At 44.5% G+C, this 20541-nt stretch overlaps 1 protein-coding gene across 31 annotated transcripts in view; it reads right to left on the minus strand.

Annotated features, from left to right (window-relative positions):
• Positions 1-20541, minus strand: part of TACC2 (transforming acidic coiled-coil containing protein 2) — a 173719-nt gene that overhangs the window by 128376 nt on the left and 24802 nt on the right. For 15 of the 31 annotated variants that reach the window (XM_035137490.3, XM_088670466.1, XM_035137495.3 and 12 more), the window contains 3 exons: positions 20299-20424; positions 7972-13563; positions 6767-6877 (listed from right to left, as the gene is read on the minus strand). The exons of 5 other annotated variants lie outside the window; for them this stretch is intronic. In XM_035137490.3, the coding sequence (XP_034993381.3) occupies positions 6767-6877; positions 7972-13563; positions 20299-20424 (5829 nt within the window). The remainder of the gene's footprint in view (positions 1-6766; positions 6878-7971; positions 13564-20298; positions 20425-20541) is intronic. 11 more of the 31 variants (XM_088670479.1, XM_088670477.1, XM_088670474.1 and 8 more) reach the window with 4 other exon arrangements.

Here is a 20541-nt window from a genome sequence, read left to right on the forward strand (position 1 = left end):
ACACCTCCACAGTTTCCAGCACCCACTTTACCCGCCCTGGTTCGTAGTATGGACTTATGCCAACCAAGTAGGGATTTTGGGCTCACTCGCACATTGGTCTCTGTAAGCACGTTTTTTCACCTACTCCATACTGCAGTCATACCAGTTTGGTTTGTAATTGTTAAGTAAATTCAGTCACTTTAGCATTTGTGCGGGAATCTGGGCTTGGTAATGGGAAATAGGGGCTCAGTAAACTCTCTTAGGCACCCTTTGGGTGATGGGTGATCCCAAAGCCTGCCGCTCTGGAACCTTTGGGACCAACCTGTATCATCTGCTTTGGGGGCCCAAGCTGAGAGGGGGGCAGGAACACCTCCCCTCTCATCTCTAGAGGGATATCTTGCTACCCCTCCCCTTTGAAAGGGTGGGCACCCTGGCATACTTCAGGCCAGGGCTACCGAGGTATTTCCCTCACTGTTTTAGCTTCTCTTGCTGCTGTTAAGCATTACAGTGGCCTGCAGTGGTTAGATTATGTCTATTGTTTATTGAATGTTCATTATGTTTAAATGGCAGATGTACAGCAAAGAGCATTCATTCTGATTTGCTTGTGCGGTGTTTATGCATCTTCCTGTTATTCATTCATCCCACACTTTTCAATGCATTTCCCATCACTTTCCAAATGACAAAAAGTCTGCTGATTGTCTGTTTTTAAGTGCATTTGTTGCACTAGGCCCTCCCTATATTTTGGCCTACAACTCCCATGATCCCTAGCTAAGAGGACCAGTGGTCAGGGATGATGGGAATTGTAGTCAAAAACATCTGGAGGGCCAAAGTTTGGGGGTGCCTGCACTAGAGTGACAGCTCACTTTAATCTGATTTAATTGTGCAAACCCAAATTTCTGCTATGTGCTTGAATCCCTGCTGCAGCATAGTGGCAGTCTGGAGAGACACCCCTAGATTTTCAAGAACTACCCTTTTCACTTTGTACTGGGTTCTTGAGGAAATACCAATTTCTTTTTTGATACTATACTATTTAGCCCCATTCCTCAACTGAGCAACTATGGGTGTCTTTTTGTAGGCCAACAAAATGACTCAAATAGTGCTATCTTATGCATGATTACCCAGAAATAAATTCCAGTGAGTTACAAGGACTTAATATTCAACTGTAGCTCCAATTTTAGCTAAGCATATATGTCAATTTTCCGATAAAATTTCTGAAAACTGAAGTGGAGCCTTATATTTAAAACCACTTCCTGCTCATGAATTTAAAACTCCTGGGAGTCATTTGTGGTGACTGAAAATTAGAGCCATGCACATATCAGGAGCCGTGGTCTTGAGGGTTGGTAAGAGCTTTCCCTTTCTGTTCCAATTTGCATCAGGGTGATTCTGGGGTTTTGAATCCCTGAGACATATAAACCCTTACAAACCTAAGCAATGAAATGTTCCATGAAGCCACCAAAATTGACTGCTATGAAATCATGACATTTTGCATAGTTTCCAGCTGAAAACAAAAGTTGGCTCAAGACAACTTGAAAGACAGCCAGAACTAGAAGGGTTGTCATTGTCATTCCCCACAAAAAAACAAATCAGTAATCAATCTGCCTTTTTCTTGGACTTGGTGGCAAAATCCAAGAAGTGTTTTTGTTTTTGTTTGCATTCCATTCAAATATTGTCATTTGTTTATAATATACTACTATTTCAAAACAATAAAACCCCTAATATGTCCCTTTATGAGGACTTCATGGGGTACAGTATGGGATAATGACCTCCTGGTGCAGACTAGCATTTGGCTTTGATTTAGGCTATAGAACAGGGCTTGGGAACCTACAACCCTTCAAAAGTTATTGGACTCAAAAGTTGCATCAGCTCCATCCAGCAACACCAATGGTAAGGGAAGATGTTAACCATAGTCCGGCAACTTCTGGAGAGCCACAGGTTCCTCATCCTTGCTAGAGAAGCATTTGGTCCTGTGTATGAAAGCTCTCTTCCCTCTCCATTTGTAAATATACTGCATTTCGCCCTCACCTTTGTTTTCTCCTCCTGCTTTCACATTTGCGCCTGCAGTGAAGATTACACCCAAAAGCCACATAGTATCGTGAACCCTTTGCATAGCCACCCAAACCAAGCAGATGGCAGGGGCCATTAGAGCACAGTTAATCTTAACTCCTGGATTTGGTGCATAGGCAAACTCGGCCCTCCGGATGTTTTTGGCCTACAACTCCCATGATCCCTAGCTAACAGAACCAGTGGTCAGGGATGATGGGAATTGTAGTCCAAAACATCTGGAGGGCCAAAGTTTGGGGATGCCTGGACTACAGCCATCCCTGAACACAATGATGGACCATTGGGCTCAGCTAAAATGTGATATCCAGCACCCATGGCTAGAGTTAGCCCGCTTCTAAATTACTGCTTGCTTGTTAACCATTTTACATCCAGAAATTTCGAGCTGCACTTCCTGGATGAGTGACCGCCTGGGAACCATGTGTATGCCACCTTGAGTTCTATGATGGAAGAAAGGCTGGGATATGAAAGCAAGGAAATAAATATTTCTGTTGAGCCCTTGCTCTGTGCTTTGTTTGACCAGCTGCTGTTGCTGACAAGCCTTCTTGCATTTCTTCCTAACTTGCTTCTGGCATGCATTCTAGGTTCACATCAACTCCCTGGGAACCAGCCCTACCCCACCCCACCCCCCATTTTGATTTCAGTCTTCCCTAGGCTTTGAAAGACTGGTTTCCTGCCTTCAGCCTTTTTTTTTTTTTGCTAGACAGGCAACCATGCTTCATTTGTTTTGCTTCAGCTTCTTTACTTGTTAAGATCTCTGGCTTGGATTAAACTGTGTCCATCCTGGTCCTATCATATTCCCAACTGGTCATTCCTGACCCAAGTTCCTAATATGGGTCCATCACACAGGAAGCTGGTGGAGGGCTGTCCACCAGTTCCAAGCACTCTTTTTATAAATTAGCTCAAACTTTTGCCTGTAAATATGCCTAAATAAAACTTGTAGCCAGCAGACAATCTGCCTTTCATTGTGAGGCTCACCCACTTGTTAGAAAGTTTCCTTTGAGAAGCTTGGATAGCTTTTCTCTGCATGCTGCCGAAGCTATTATTAGCTGTGGTATTTCTAGAAGGAAGGGAGTGCCTAACAGACCTATCTCTGCAATGAATTTCAAAAACTTCATCTAATCACAAGAGTGCCCTGAACTTGAAAAGTTTTTTACTGATAATGCCCGTCACTGATCTATAAAGGGAACAAATGTAATGGAAGAGTGCAAACTCTAGATGAGTTTCTACAAGATGAATTAACCTTCTTGCATTATTGCAATACTTGCAGCATTGGTGCATCGCCTGCTGCTTTGGGGGCCTCTAGGAGATCAGGAGCACAGAGATGAGCTTTGAGGTGTTGAATATAGGATTGCAGTCTGAATCGGCCCCATTATATTAAATGGGACCTACTTCTGAGTGGGTCCAGTGACCAAGAAAGAGGCCATAGAGGGAAAAGATGGGCAGGTGGGGCTCATCAACCTGGAAGGTAGCCCATCTAGGAGAAGGAAGAAACTGACCTTAAACCTCTGTGGTATTGTGAGACATCTTCAGGAGAAGAAAAGGCTAAGGATTAACCCTACACAAATCCGGAGTGCAGTCCCTAAAGTGGTTGGATAGTGCCTTGTATGCCACCTTTCGGTTACTCCTGCAGCCAAACGTAATGCTCTGCTTTCCTTTGGGTGACATCAGCAAAGCTGAGAGGGGGTGGGTCTTGTTGTCTGGGCAGCCCAGGACCTCCATATACAATGCCCATGCTTTTTGCCACAGCGGTTTGACTTCACTCCCCAAGGTGCACTCCATTGTCTCAAGACAGACAGATGCCAACTTTTGAGTTGACATGTATAGGATTGTACAGTTGGAGTAATAGCTACATCTTCAGCTGCAACAGTTAAGAGCACTTTCCATGCATACAAACCTGGGCATATATGGAAAAATTCACAGTAAAATGCTGATAAATTTTCACAAGGGCTTCTTTTTGGGGGTGGGGGTGGGAATCACAAACCGATGTGGAAATGCAGAGAACTGAACTTTAAGGTTAAGGAAATGAGAGATTTGCCCATCACTACCACAAATTGGGTGTCCAGCAAAGGATACTGTCCAGCTGCCAGCCTGGTCAGAGGCTTCATTTTGTCCTTCACCTCAGGTGGCAAAATGTCTTGGGCTGACCCTCGGAGGCTACATTTGAGTGTAAAAGGGGTACATGGAGGGAGGCTGCTTACCCCATTCAATTTCAATCCCTTTTAAAGATTAAAGTTACCCACCCACAGTTGTTTTTCTTTTCCACCTGTGGGGGGAGAAGACATGGAGTGCCTGAAGCTTTCCTGTATCTTTCTCCAGGCATGTGAAAAAGTAGCTTGGGCGGGTGAATCTGAACTGGGAAAAATGCCAGAGAGGAAAGAGTTAAGCAGCCGCTCCCTGTCTGCCTTATTTCCACTCCGGTACAAATTTGGGTTATTAAAAAAAAAACACTATGGAGGATAGAATGATGGAACACTAACATAGAAGTTTGGACCTTGAAAAGGTAATTTTCACCTGAATCAGACTAATTACTTGTTTGCATCTCCCTCCCTCCCTCCCTTCCTCCCTCTCTGGCTTGAGTCATTAGGAACTCTTTGTTCTAGAGGTGTTTTCTTCTCCCCTGGACAGGTCCCAAGTTTGACGAAATACTATGCCAGCAAACAATACTCAGTAGCTGCTCTGTGTTTTAAGCAGGCCTGATGAGTCACACACCAGAAATCTCATGCATGCCCAAAATGTACTTGCCCAAAGTTTTAAAACAGGCAGCTTTTGCCCACACATACCTAAAACTGAACACACTCCCGCTGATGACTATTGAAACACCACCAGGTGGAAAACATTGGATCCAAATGACAGAGGGCACAGGATAACAACAATATGAAAGAAGAGGAGGGGAATTCCAAGGATTGTCCGTGGCCAACGTTGCAACATAACATTAGGGTGCCTATAATAATTCAGTGAAAGTAAGCCTACGAGTGGGCTGTACAGAGCAGTATAAAAAGCATGAGTGGGCATACTGTTAGCAGCTACAGCTACTCTTCCTCCTGTAATTGCGCATTCCTGTAATAAGCAAGTCTGGGCAAAGGCAATTTCCCCCCTGAATTGCCTTAGGAAGTCCTTGATTCTTGAATCTCTGCTTCACATTCTATATCCCTGTCTCTGCAGCATACAAAAAGTACATATCCATAGGCGTGGAGCATTAAAAAAAATCCCGCAAAAAGCAACAGCTGTTGCCACATTGGACAAATACTTAGACAGAAAAAACAGGTGACAACAAATTCTTGAAGCATGTGCAAGTATGAAGCAAATAGAGTTATGAATTGCAGCTGCTGCTCAAGATACAGCCCAGTTTGCCACAGGTATCCAAGTATGCCACCCATTATTTAAAAACAGATGCATTCTTTGCCTTTTATTCTCTCTGAGCATCTGAGGTACAAACCAGCTGTACCTTATTCAGAAAGGAAATGTAATACATCTACCATATAATACAGCAACAAAAAACAAGGACCCAAAGAACAATGCACTAGGCCAGGCACCCCTAAACTTTGGCCCTTCAGATGTTTTGGACTACAATTCCCATCACCCCTGACCACTGGTCCTGTTAGCTAGGGATCATGGGAGTTGTAGGCCAAAACATCTGGAGGGCCGCAGTTTGGGGATGCCTGCACTAGGCATTTCTGAGGCAGTCAAAAACCTGCATATTTTCCCCCTAATACATCATTTCTCATAAATCTCAGAATTTCTCCAAAGCCATCAGCTATTTCCCCTATGAAATGTCACAGCTTCTCCTCTAAAAAGTAGATGCACAAAGGGCATTTTGTTTTTGAAGCAGCTATATAGTATATTCCATGTATGTTATACATGCTTACTAGGCAGGTGTTTATTACACACACCCCAAGTATGTGACAACAGCTAAGGCTACTGTTTACTACACAATCTGCCTCATACCGTTTATATCAGGCATCCCCAAACTTCGGCCCTTCAGATGTTTTGGACTACAATTCCCATCTTCCCCGACCACTGGTCCTGTTAGCTAGGGATCATGGGAGTTGTAGGCTAAAGCATCTGGAGGACCGCAGTTTGGGGATACCTGGTTTATATGATCGGCCAATGCACCATATTAATATGGCATGAACAGTATTGCAGGTAGGGCAATTCTTACATAAGAGGTAGCAAAGTTCATATCCCTCTGGAATGGCTTCTGGACACCCAAAATCTCATCTCACCAGCATCTCATCATGCAGAAAAGTTCACCCTACTAAAATGTTGTATGCTAGCCAGCTGTTAATGGTGCAAGAAGCTTTTCTCCCCCTCCTCTCAAAAAAATTTGTTAATACATTTGGAAGTCACACTATCTAGCCTGGAAACACTTGCCTTAATTCCAGATGTGCTCACTTGGGTGGGGAGGGAAGGGAGGAGAAGGAACACAATGTTGCATAAGAGCATGCCCTATTAATAATCTGCATGACCCAATGCTGAATCCTAACACTAAAAAAGAGAGTCAACCTTGCTTAAACCCTGCTAAATGTTGACTTAAATTATAAGTGCCAGTTACAAGCTGTAGGAACCCCTCCGTTTCCTTTAACATTGTTAATTTATCATCTCTGGCGCTACAAAGTGGCAGTGAAACACACATGCCATTTTAGTCTCTGATATGTGCACCTGCGAAGAACAATTCTTTAAACAAAGCAGTAACACCCTCTGAAAGAGTTAGTGCTGTTCACTGTACCTTTCTATTCTGACGTCGTCTCTTGCCTCATCTGAGGTGCCTTTGGCTGCTAGCCCTACAGCATACTTCTCAGGTACAGCAAGGAGAGATTGACAGAGCTCAGGAGAATTGCTGAGGTTATGGAAAAAGGAGGGACACTGTTAGAGGAGAGGAAGGCCACAATGTCATAGGCTTGAGAATTATCCATACAAAGCTTATCCTAAAATTTGGAGTAAGTATATATATTTTTAATCTCCAAAATACACTTAAGTTAATAATAAAGGTTAATCATTGGTGCAATGTGCACTTTGGCTATTAATGGGGATTAGATTTAAAAAAATAAAAATATAGCTCTAGCAATGGAGATAAAAGTTAAGGACTGTATCCAGTGACTAACTCAAACCAATTACCCCCCCCCAAAAAAAATGTACTCCGAGAATGAATACAACCCTAAGACTTCTTCCTCATTTCTGATCCTCCAAGTTTGGGAGGAGGGGATGGAGAGAGGCACATTGAGTCAATCTGCTGAATTTCTCCCTGGCCTGCAGCTTTTAATGGCCAAGGTGCTCCCTCTGTGGGAGAACCAGGCAACCAAAATATCCTGGACATGCAAATCCCCTATTAAAAATCCCACACATCTGAACACCTATTATGACTGCAACAATACAATATACCAACTCAAATGAAATATTGCTTATGTGCTATTTGATAATAAAGCAATGCATCAATGGGGCATTTCAGAATACTAGAGCACCTTGGAATACAAGTTTGAGTATTTTAGGGACATTTTACACCAGCAGAGTAAAAAAACTGAAGGTTATACTTTTTCATGTGTATAAAAGCAGGCACCTACAAACAAGTCTACACTTCTCAGTACTGCAAGGCTGCCTGATTTTTAGGTATTAGGGAGTGACTGGAAACTAAGAAATCATAGCATGTCTGGGCTGATAAATAAGTGGAGGGGGTTGCTGAAACTCCAGCTTTGACAGGTCCCAGACTATGTCAATACTCCCAACAACAATGTGCATTTTCCCTAACTAAGATTAACATTTTCTGAGAAGAATATTACAGTTTTTCTCCAAGTAGACTGCAAATAAAATAGAAACTATACCCAGCTTAACTCTATGCAATCAGTAAGTGAATCAATCCACCTTCAAGCTATCTTACTTGAACTTCAGCATGCAGATAAATCTCTTTTATGGTTAATTTTAATTTAAAATAGGTACCTTTCAACAGGTAATTCACTAGGGAGGCTGTGCTCAGATTCAGGGAGTGGAGTAGTTGATCCCTCTTCCTGGACATCCCGAAGGGGCTTCTCATCTGCGAAATTCTCTTCTCTGCATTGATTTGCAGAGGCAGTTTCAGCAGCATCCGTACACACATTTTGCTCCATCACTTGAACAGCTTCTGAATGCTTTTTTGCATCGGTCCCTTGATCACATATGTTGGATTGCAGAGCCAAGTCACCTATATCAGCGACTGACATGCTGGTAATACCCGTTTTAGGGGTGTCAACAGAAAGACGGGCTTCTGTTTTTGCTGTACTCAACATGATGTCATTCGCTTCTGCCACACACCCCTCAAGCACACTGGGTTCTGCTTTGCAGTCACCTGACGAACCACCATCAAGATTTACTTCATTTTTAAAGTAATCTATTAGCCCATGTACTTCTGTGTCTGGTCCTTGCTTTTGCTCCTCAGCATCAGTTGGCACCTGCTGGCATTTTGTACTGTCCACGGCATCCTCCTGCTGCACCACAAATGCTTTGTCCTCATCTGTGTTCCCATCCCAAGGATAGTTGCAGCTGGATTCCTTCTGATTTTCACCAGGCAGCATCCCAGACTGTTCCATTTGTTCTTTCTGTACACAAAGGTCATCTAGAAGAGATGACAATACTGACATGTTCTCTAGATCAGTGGCACTCGCTTGGTTTACCTGGTCTTCACTTGGCAGTGGGTCATGGCATTGGTTTCCATCATGTAGTAGCTCTTTAGATAAACCTGGTTCTGCATTGCACAGACTAATCAAATTACCTTCCTCTGCCTTTGCTGTGGTAGTTCTGTCAAGATCACTCTTAGGAGTGACTTCTGAAGAGGCAGCAATCATTGCAGGCAGGTCATTGTCAGAAGGAGAAGGCAGGTGACAAGAATCTGCAGGTTGCTGCTTCCCTGCTTCCAGACTCATCTGATTCCTATCAATGTCTCTGCTCACAGCACTAACACATCCACTTTCCTCTGCCTTCAGCATTCTACTACTTGAGCTCTCCACTTTGCTGTCAAACTTTGGGGAACTTGTCAAAGGTTCTTCAATGAAACCAAAATCATTGATAGGGGTCTTTTCTGCAAAGGCATCTGGCAAACTGCATTCCTGAGTGCTTGTCAATGGTTCTCCCTTCTCTTTAGCAGCTTGGTTGAAAAACCCAGCCTCTAAAGGCAACACACACCCTTCGGTTTTCTGATCACTCTCTGGTTCGCCATTTTTATTGCTTCCATCCCCTTCTTCCAATACTTGCTTAAACTCTGGCATTTCTCTAGGTACTGAGCTGTCGTCTTTCTCACCAGCACTGCTTTCAGCTGAAAGGTGGGGTAGCTCCGTAGTCAGAGCACTGTGAACTGTCTTCTCAAATATTTTGCTAATATGCTTCCTGAAATCAAAAAAGCCAATGCCGAAGGACCTGGAAGTCGAAGCATCATGCTGTTTTTCGGAGGTCTCTGCAGGTTGCATGGGAGTCTCTATTCCCATCTTGGGGGTGCTGAAATTCTCTACAAAAACACTCTCGCTCTTTCCTGCATTTTCTCCTGTGTTTTCTCCTATCTCATTGTGCTTGTCATCTACACAGGTGATATTTGTTGCAACACCCTCATTACAGCCTGCTTGCTTACCGAGAGATGAAAGGCTCAGAAGCCGCTCTTCTAAGCTTGAAAGGCTGAAGAGAGATTCTCCTGAGCTGTCAAACTGCTGAGCTTTGAAGCTGACATCATATTCTGCTCCTTTTGTTTTAATTGCTGATGTCTCGGCCTGCATCTTCTTGAAATTAAACAGTGACAAACTTCCTTTGGACTGCCCGGCCCCAACAGGGTCCTGTAAGGTTAAGGCATGCTCTTCAGAAAAGAAACTTGGGTTAGGAATCACAGCGTCATTTCCTGGGGCTGTCCCTGTGAAAATATTGTCTGGGTGTACTGCTTTAGGCCTTTTTTGATTTAGGCCTTTTCTGTTGTCTACTGAAGTACCATCTACGTGTAAGGCTGTAGCTGCTGCTGGGACCTGCAAATCAGGACTGGTCCCTAACAGCTTCTGGCATTCTGTAAGTTCTTTTTGTAATTCATTCACAACACCATGATACACGCAGTTTGTAGGCTGTTGGCTCATTCTGGTGTCCCAGTCGTCTGAAAATGCCGGCGAAGCTGTTAAGTCTGTTTGAGAGCCAGCCAGCAAAAAGTCAGCCTTTTGAGTACTGTCTGTATTGATGGAAGCAATTTCTGTGAGTCCAGGAGGATATTCCATTGTTCCAGTTTTTTCAGCAGCCATGAAAGTTAAGTCCTGTTCATCATTTCTTTTTTTTACAAGTTCATCTTTCAGGGTAATTTCATCTAATAAATTAAAGTTCTCTTTTATTTCTTCTGCCTCTGAGCCTTTTTCTGCCAACTCTGTAACTTTAGGCGGCAGGGCAAGATCAGTCCTGTTGCTCTCATAAGCATTCTCTGCACTTGGCATTTTAAAATCCACTAGCAAGGTCTGTGGCTCTTCAGCATCAGCAGTGACAGTTTCCTGCACCCCTGGGATACATTCTGCAACACCTGTGTTGTTTTTACCTGTGCTGCCTGTCAGCCCACATAAACCACCCAACTGCTCATTTATCATGTCATTGGGATCTGCTCCTTCATGAAGACCGTCTGAAATCAAAGAATTCAAATCGGGGAGTTCTTGCTTAGGTTTGCTTGCTATTTCTTTGTTAAGGCAGCTTTCCTCCGCCTGTGGGTTTATTAGAGTTTTCAAGTTGCCGCCTTGCACAATATCTCTCGTGGATTCAGAAATACTTGGCAAAAGTGCGTTTTCATCTGTGACAGCTGTGGAATCATTTTTCATCTCCAGCCCGCAAAGTATTGTTTGGGGTTTATGCAGAATGTCTATAAATACTTTCATTTCACTTTCACACAGTCCCTGAAGGCTTCTGGGTGCATTTAACTCCAGTGAATGCTCTCTCTCAGGTGTTTCCCTGGTCTTTTGTTCCTCGGGACCTGCCACAGTTTTAAGGTTGTTGTGATCCAAGTTTTGGAGTTCTGCGTTCAAGCTGTGCTGTTGATCGCTGCAGAAAGAGGGAAGGGACTGTGAGCTGTCTTTCAGGTCCACTTGTGGAGATGGGATCAAACCACCCTCCACTTGTTCCACATCCACAACCTTGCTGGGAAGAGCTTCTAGAGATGCTTCACCCTCACTGCTATTTAGTGGATAATTAGGCTCCCATATGCTGCCATCATGTAAGTTCCCCAGTGTCTGCTGCTGGCAGTCAATCTCCACAAGCCCTGGGCTGCCAGAATAATCCTTTTTCATACTTTGGTCATTGGCTTCAGTCACTTGTTCCTGCTGCTCTTGCTGCGGGGAGGCAAAGTTGCTTTCGAGTTGTTGTGCCAAAATGGTATCGGCTGCCTGACTTTTCATTTCTGTTTTGTATTCCTCGTGCCTGTTTTCATCCCCTTCTTTCTCATCCGCAGTACTGCTTTGTTCAGCAACAATCACAGGTACACAGTCAGCATCGCTGCCACCTATCTGGCTGCTTTTTTTGCTTTCAGAATGGGATGTGTCCTCCTGGATCCCTGCTTTTCCTAATGCAACACATTCAGCAGTCGGTGCCCATTCATTTATGTCCAGAAGTGCCAGCTCTGCTTTAGGAACTGGTGTTTTTTCTGCCAATGTTGCATTGCCTTCAGATGTTACGTCATGCGTAGTGAGCCCTTCCAGCTCCCACACACTTCTTTCCGCAAGCGTGCCCTCCCAGGATCCCTCTTGCTTATTTTGCATAACATCATTGTCCTCAGACCGCAGCAGCAGTGAACCATGTGCCTCTTCTAAACAAACTTCCTCTGCCATTTCACAGGCAGGGAGGCTGAGCGTCAGCTCTTCTGCACTGGGATTTAAAAGATCACAGCTCTGCGAGCAATTTCCCCCTTGTAAACTTGGTGCTTCAACAGACAAAAGGCTTTTAACCTCTTTTTCGCATGTGTCTGTTTTCGCTCTCTCTGAACCCTGACTCAGTTCTTCGGGTGCATTCAGACTATGTTCTGAACTGAAATCCTTCTCTGACGTGTAGCCACTGGTATCATTTCTGAAACTATTTTCCAGAGAGCTCCAGTAATCATTCCAGTTAGCATCAGGGTTGTCTCGTCTTTTGTCAATATCAAAGGAGAGCAGCGTCCCTTGAGAACAGACTGCCTCTTCACCTACAATCGGACTAGTTAAAACTGGCCTCTCCTGACTTCCACCCTCTCCCAAAGAGAGCTCTTCGTTTTCCTCAGATACTATGTTTTCTTTTTTAATGAGCTGTGGAAGCTCAGTCTCACTGGTGAAGTCTTGTGTACTTCCCCCCAGTGACAGCCCTTTATCTACCGCAGAATCTTCCTTCATCAAACACAGAAGCTTTTCTGGGTCAACCACAGCAATGTTTCCTCCACATTCAGTTAGTACGGTATCATTGCTGCTGGCTGGCTCTGCTCTGTCCTCAGACGCAGGGCTTGCTTTTCGCTTTTCACTTCCCTCACACAAAGGGGACCCACTGGAAGGCTCAGAGCCAACCAACAAATCCACAACACAATTTTCACTTTCGGTAACAAGTAGGGTTTGGGTCTCTTGACTTTGGGCTTGATCAGGGCATTCCTTTTCAGATGGAGAACTCTTGTCCTTTTCTCCTATCATGTTTGCCAGGGGCAGATCTGAAGCATTAAATGACAAGCTGGGCATTGCAGGACCAGCCTCAGATTGCTCCATCTTGTTCTCGGGGGAAACTTGGTGGGGTTCCTCCCCTCTGCTTAATGCTGCATCACTGCTACATTCATGAATGGCGGCACTGAACTCATCAGAACTCAGACCATCAACAACTGCTCCATATTTTTCAACGTCCAAACCTCCTGTTGCGTGATAATTTGGGATTAAGGTCTCCTTTTCCATTGTCAGGCTGTCTCCACCATCTGCATTCTGTCCATCTGGTTTTACCGCAGCCTGCTCGTTGTGACCCACTTCCAAAACTCCTGCCTCTTGGCTGGCCTCTCGAATGTTACAGTCGTCTCCCTCTGCTCCCCTCTTGGGTAATGGGATGACATGTGCCTCCCCCTTGCCACCTGTCTGTTCGCTCTGCTGTAATGGATCTAATTCAGTTGAGGTGCTTGGTGCAGTTCTAGCTCCTGGAATCCAGCCAACATCTGGCAAAGGAGTCCGTTCCAAACCAGCATTACCTGGATCTCGCTCATCCTTTATTGCAAGAGGGATAGCAGGATGCTCTGTATTGGAGCGACTGTCCAGGGATACAGCAGGAACACTGCTTATGTCTTGGTCATTCACAGAAGCTGGGTAGGACACAAGGGCAAGCAACCCCTCATGGCTTACTTCAAGACTTGCTGCAGCATATTCTTTAGGATGCTCCAACAAAGGCAGGCTTTTGTCTTCTTCTTCTTTGGCCTGTTCCAACATATCAGACGTTGCTTGCGCTCCTCCTCGTTCGTGCAGGACATTCCCCACTGCTGTCACATCTGGTGGCATGACAAGTGCGCTTGTGCTGGGAGATTCTTCAGCAACATTGCTATGGAGGCCTCCTTCGTTACTAAGGCTGCCAACAATGGAAATGTTTATATTCATTTCAGAATTGGCAATCAAGTGCAACACACATGAAAAAGACAGGCTCACACCACAGAGGTTTCAAAGCCATGCAGGCGCATGCACTGAAAAGCTGGGCTGGCTGCTTTCACGAGGCAAGAGACGAGAGACATCAACTGCAAGAGTAATTCTGGGGGAATAGTTACATGGAAATGCACTCCTACAGCATTTCCTGCCGTCTGTCACTTTAGATATGTGGGTTAACTTTCTACAGATCTTTTTCAATCATTTAATAGATGCATACTGCTTCTCTTCCTTTGCTTCATAAGAGGCATAAAATAAATCCTAAGACGAATGGAGGACATGGAAAACTCATCAGAACAGGGTTGAATTTCAGATGGGAAACTGCAGTATGGAATGGCAATATTTTTTTCTCAGGTTTGAAAGGTTACGAGGTTCAAGGTTAATCTAGCTATATATCTCCTTGTTGTTGAACATTTCTGGGAGAAATTCAGCGTAGCAGTGTGGCAACTGTTCCATCAATGCAAGCATTTCAGTTTGCCAGACAGAACGATCCCCCCCTGTGTACTGTTCTGGGGGTTTTCCACACACCCCAAGTCAATTGGGGGGGGAGGAGTGCAGAGGGAGGGGGAAAGCGCAGTTGCTTAGTGGATGTCCTTGTATGGGCTTCTGCTAGTGGGACTCTGTATTTCCCTAGATTAATAATAATAATAATAATAATTTATTATTTGTACCCTGCCCATCTGGCTGCGTCTCCCCAGATACTCTGGGTGGCTCCCAATCAAGTATTAAAACAATACAGCATTAAATATAAAAAACTTCCCTAAACAGGGCTGCCTTCAGATGTCTTTTAAAAATAGGATACCGTAGCTGCTTATTTCCTTGACATCTGATGGAAGGGCGTTCCACAGGGCAGGTGCCACTACCAAGAAGGCCCTCTAACCTCACTTCTCGCAATGAGGGAATCACCAGAAGGCCCTCAGCGCTGGATCTCAGTCTGAAACCAATTTACTATGGAGTAAGACCCAGTGAACCTTGGACGATCTTACTTTTGGGGAAATACCCTGTTTCTCATATTTTAAGACATACCCATAAAATAAGCCATAGCAGGATTTTTAAGCATTCAAGGAATATAAGCCATACCCCGAAAATAAGACATAGTGATAGGCGCAGCAGCAATGTCGACCGTGGCAGGAGGAGGAGGAAAAAAATAAGACATCCCTTGAAAATAAGCCATAGTGTGTTTTTTTGAGGAAAAAATAAATATAAGACGTGTCTTATAATATGAGAAACACGGTATGTTTAGGATTCTTCAGAACTGTGCTCTGACCCAATCAGTTGGAGTAACAGTGGGGCCATGCATGCCTCCATCAGTACAATTCTTCTGACAGTGGGTGGCAGCTCCAGCTTCTCCAATCACTGCAAGCCCCTGCACATCCTTGGAGACAGTGGGGGAGGGGAGAAGAAATTCTAATGGTTTGACTCTCTCTGGGACTGTCTCTTCCACCTCCGTGCCTTCCTGCAGCTCTTCCCCCACCTCTTCTTTCATCTCTGACTGCCCAGACTCTTCCTCTTCTCCCTGTCTCATGGGTGGCTCACAGAATCACACTAATCGCTGGCCTCTTTTGATGGACCATCCTCCTGCCCCTGCCTCTTCTGCCCACTCTTTGGACTCCTGCTTGTCCCTGACAGTACTGAACACTGAACAGAGTTAGTGCCACACAAAGTGCATTACAGTAGTTCAGTCTTGAGGTGACACTCGGCTCTATCTGCTGATGGATGGCCACACCAACTCGGCCCCGGACACACTGACCAGATGCTTGGAGGCTGTGGCTGGATGGTTTTGTGGGAGCCGATTGAAGCTAAATCCTTTGAAGACAGAGGTCCTCTGGCTGGGTTGAGATGGCATGGGGATGAGGGACCAACTCCCTTCTTTTGCGGGGGCCCAATTAGTGTCAGTGCTTTCCATTAAGAGTTTGGGTGTAATCCTTGACACCTCCCTTTCCATGGAGGTGCAGGTTACAGCAACAGCTAAGGCAACATTTTTCCATCTTCGCTGCATTAAGCAGTTGGTCCCTTACCACTCCCGCCCCAACCTGGCCACAGTGATCCATGTGACGGTCACCTCCAGGCTTGACTACTGTAATTCACTCTATGCGGGGCTGCCCCTGAAAATGTCCCAGAAACTCCAGCGGGTGCAGAATATGCTGCCATGGGAGCATATTCACCCAGTGCTTTACCAACTGCACTGGCTCCTGGTGGAGTATAGGGTCAGGTTCAAGATGCTGGTTTTTACCTTTAAAGCCCTTTGTGGCTTAGGGCCCTCATATTTATGGGACCACGTCTCCTAGTATGCCCTGCAGAAGACCTTAAGGTCCATGAATAACCATACTTGTAGTTTAGAGGTCCCGGGCCCTAAGGAAGTCAGACTATCCTCCACCAGGGCCAGGGCCTTTTCAGTGATGGCTCCGACCTGGTGGAATGCTCTGCCCCATGAGACTAGGGCCCTACAGGATTTAACCTCCTTCCGCCAGGCCTGTAAGATAGAGCTATTCCACCTGGCCTTTAATTTGAACTCAGCCTGATCTTTTATTTCCCTTCTCTTCCCCCCTCCCCCCCTTTTATGAAGATTACCTGCTCTGGGACCTCACAGCTAATTCTCCCCTGGCCTCCTCACTGGCCCAAGTACATCTAATTTAGCCAGCTAGCCCTGGTGACTATCTAATGTTTATTGGATGTATTCCCCCCAAATTGATTCTTGAACTTGAATTTTTTTGTTATTCATGCTTTTATACTGTATTTTATGCTGCATTTATGTTGTATTACAATGAAGTGTTTTAAATTTGTTGTTAGCTGCCCTGAGCCCGGGTTTTTGAACCAGGAAGGGCGGGGTATAAATAAAAAATATTATTATTATTATTATTATTATTATTATTATTATTATTATTACTTATTACCAGCACAATCTATCTCTGCCCAATACCAGCCACAGCCAGAAGAGGTTTTCCAGTGAGCTTCCAGTGACATTGGTGTTTGAAAATGCGCCCCCAGACTATGCATCTGTTCCTTAAGGAGGAGGGCAATCCCATCCAGAACAAAAAAAGGATGCCTATGCCCTAGGTCCAGAAGCCTCCAACCCACAGGCCTCCTCCGCCTTGTCAGGATTCAGCTTCAGTTTGTTGGCTTGTGTCCAGCCCATCACTGTGTCCGGGCATTTGCTCAGGACTGGCACAGCTGCACCAGATTTGGTGGTAAGCAAACCTCCAAACCTCAACTTGTAGTTCTACTAAGGAAGAAGCAAAGCCACAGGGACTGCTTCCTCTCTCTTTCAAACCACCTGTGCCAATGCACCCTGTGACACTGATGGGTAGTTTCCTTGTTTATATTGCGCCAGTGGTGATCAACTAACAAAATGTCACAATGTGTTTCTAGTGCCTAGCAAGGATGACCATTCATTAAAAGTTTTATACCTAGAAAAGAGTTGGCCCTTCCCTTCCCTTGGGGTCCCTTCCAACTCTATGATTCCTTTCTTTCTGAGGGTTCATGTATCACAAATTAAACAAGTGTGGGGAGAGAGTATGGTTTTCGATTTTGATAGCATAATAGCCTTTCAAATAATATTTGCAAGAGTGCATTGTTCCCTATGCTTCACAGCTTCAAAGAAAAAGGTATGGGCGAAAAGCCCAACAATAAGGATATAAGAACAAGACTCCAGTAGACATAATGCAGGTGACAAGTCCTAATAGAGTTCATGTTGTTAACTGCAAATCTTTCTAAGTCTCTGATCCTAATCAGTGGGGCTTACTTCCAAATAAATGTGTTTCAAACTGGGATGCATACAAGCCTTTCTTTTAAAAAAGAAAGAAAGAAGGATGGGCCACGCTACATTTATGCTGCTAATTGCACACACCTACATCATATAAGATCCAACAGCTCCAAGCACATTAGGAGCACATTAATGGGAGCATTCTCCTGAATGTGGAATTACAAGTTCATGACCTGTCTGGCCGCATGCTAATAGCAATTTGGTAGAGCTAGATTAGCAGACTCACTTACCAAAGCAGATTGGGGGGGGGATTCTATGTGCTAAGTGGTTTACCACTATGCATTAATTACAGTACATTTAACAATACCAAAGTCCCCCTTTTATACTTTATTTAGATTCACTCTTTCCTGCTGGTTATTCTCATACATATTAAACTAGCAGATCTTAAAGGTGTTGCTGAAGTTGCATTAGACAATGCCAGTAGTTGTACTGGACACACTTATCAGATTTATGAATAGTGTGAAAGGTTGCAGGTGGGAACTTTACCCTTTGTCCATTGATCCAAATGTTTTATTCTCCACCAAATTAACATGGACTTGAAACCAATGGAAATCGACCCCTAGCAGTGTACCATTACCAAACCTCCTATTACTGTATAAGGAAAACCACAATTCTGTTCACGTTGCTTGGCCTGATTAGCTCTTTTCAGGCTAAGTGGGGACAAGTGCATTACTCTACCCCTGTAAACATTCATGGAAAGTGTCCTTCCATCAGTAGGACACTCCCCTTCCATTCACAAAGAAAAAGCTTAGGATCTAAACCATATTGCGTAGCATTGAGAAAAGTTATATGCAAGTCTGATTTGGATTGGATTCAAAGGCTCTTTTCTTTCCATGGGCATCCAGGGGTCGTGGGATAGAGAGGATGTCCATTTCAATGCATGGAGAGGAAGGGCTGCAGGTAGAGCAAGGTGCAGAAATCTCCACCATCACCCATTCATCTCTGCCATTTGTACTCTACCATCAGTAACAGCAAAATGGGGGTATTCCAAGGGTGTTCCCAGGTTGAGGTTGGGCATCTGAGAAGGGCAAGTCTATGCATGCAGACTTCCACAGGAGCTGGAATCCTGCATGCTCAGGGTTCCAAGTCCTACAGGGGTCTTCACATGTAGGCTCCCCCTTCTCGCATGTTCACAGTCAACGTGCGACTATTGGGGAACAGGCTTAGGAAGCCAAGTGATTTGGGAGATGAAGTCAGCAGCACGGGCTCACTGCCCCTTTCTATGTGTGCAATTAATGTGATAAGGGGGAAATGGTGTGCCTTTAAAAAGTAGGATTTACTTGCCACATCCTCAGAAGATTCCCAAGAAGTGCATGAAAAAGTTGAATTTCACCCTGTGATTTGCTTATCAGAGTGCTGCAGTGATGAGAAAAGTCATATTTTCTGGGATACTTCCTTTAACTCACCTCTTAGAGTATATGCAAAACATTCAGTTTATGGGCTGAACATATTGGAACAGTGGGACCTCATGTCCACTCATGATGAATTCACAGTGTTATCTAAATGTGAAGTACACTTTGCTTTCATAGGTGCATTTGACAGCTTGGTAAAATTTGACAGCTTGGTAAAATTGTAGGTTTCAGGCTAGTGGGATGGGGTATTGCATCTGGGACCCGTTTATTTATCATGACAGATATGAATTATCTGCACAGAAATCCAATCCTGGTGATCACATATTTTGCAAAATGTACAAACAGTCCCAAAGGGGCAGCAAAAGGAATGTTCCTATGTTAACATCTAAGTGGGATTTGTGGGCTTTGTGTCAAAAATCTCTCCCACATTATTGTACCATTCTCCATCAATGAATGAGAAAATAAGTCACATTCAAAAACTATCAAAGGGGAGAGAATTTTTTGGTAAAACTCTCAAAGGCATGGTTGAGGTTTTCTGTCATGGTTACTTCTGAGGCTAGCAAGAGCTGTTTGCAACTGACCTTGCTTTCATGACACCAGTGGTCTGAAACCTCCCCTAGTACTCATAACGTAAAGGGGATATCAAGTGGGATATATTTTTTTAAATTAAATAATTCCTCCCATGATTTCTCACCCCACCCCACCCCCAAGATAAGGCAGTGCAGGTAGCCAGGGTGACAAAGTGCTGGAGGAAGGTTTATAAGAAAGGAAGAAATGCACACTGCCCTCAGCCATGTCACAATGACAAGGTAAGCTCAGTCCCACACCAGATGAGATGCATCCCTTTTTGCTGCTTGAGGTAAAAAATGGAACATGCCAGCTTCTTCCCCCTACCCCCTGCTACCTGCCACCTCACTGCCGCCCTGCAACTGGAACTGCACTCTCTTAATCTGCATTGGTCCCTGTTTCCAGCAAGATCTCACCAAAGTCTTGTGAGATCTCCTGCACTCCACAAGACCTTGCAAGCTTTCGCCTCACCCTGCTTCATCAGTGGGCCGGGCCTGCCCCATGCCTACCAGAATTCTAAAGTGCCCAAATAATGACGCAAGGAAATCAAAGCTTCCTTTGCAGAGGCCTGGAAGGCAAAAATTGGCACCATCACAGTTAACCATCACAGAGGCATGAAAGCTGGAATCTCAAGTTGAAGTCTCTGTATTTGTTCACCAATGTCTTTTGCCCTTATTGATCCAAAGTTAAAGATATGAAATATAATCAAGGATTTAAAACAGCCAGGGTTATAGAAACAAGCAGAACCCAAGCCATGCTCTGGCATTCAGAATAAAAATCCCATAAGCAGCCTGAATCTCTATAATGTGATGTTTTGGAAAAGCCAGAATAACCTTATTTACCAACGGCTGTGCTTTCTTAGGGGTTGCAAGCAGGCAATTAATGCAAGACTCCACATATAGATGGAACAAACAAGCGTGCTTCCTCATGCTAGCTCTAAGAGCCCCACACTTGGTAGTTGTTCACAAGGCATATTTTGTACCTGCTGATGATTGGGGTCTGGGGCCTTAAGTCTTCATTTACATCAAGCCCAGCAAAAAGAAGGTTTGGGAGAAGCGATTGGTAGGGCTCCCTTTCCTTCCAGTCAGACACTAAAGGGCCACTCCCTCTGTCAGAAAAAGGGTCGGGAAAAGAGAAACACACACACACTCATACATTTTTCAGAAGGAAACCTTAAAATTAGAAAATCAGACCAGCATGCCACAGATTGCACTCAGAAATTTCT

The sequence above is a fragment of the Zootoca vivipara genome, chromosome 5 (genome assembly GCF_965207765.1).
Source record: "Zootoca vivipara chromosome 5, rZooViv2.hap1.1, whole genome shotgun sequence".
Taxonomy (NCBI): Eukaryota; Metazoa; Chordata; class Lepidosauria; order Squamata; family Lacertidae; genus Zootoca; species Zootoca vivipara.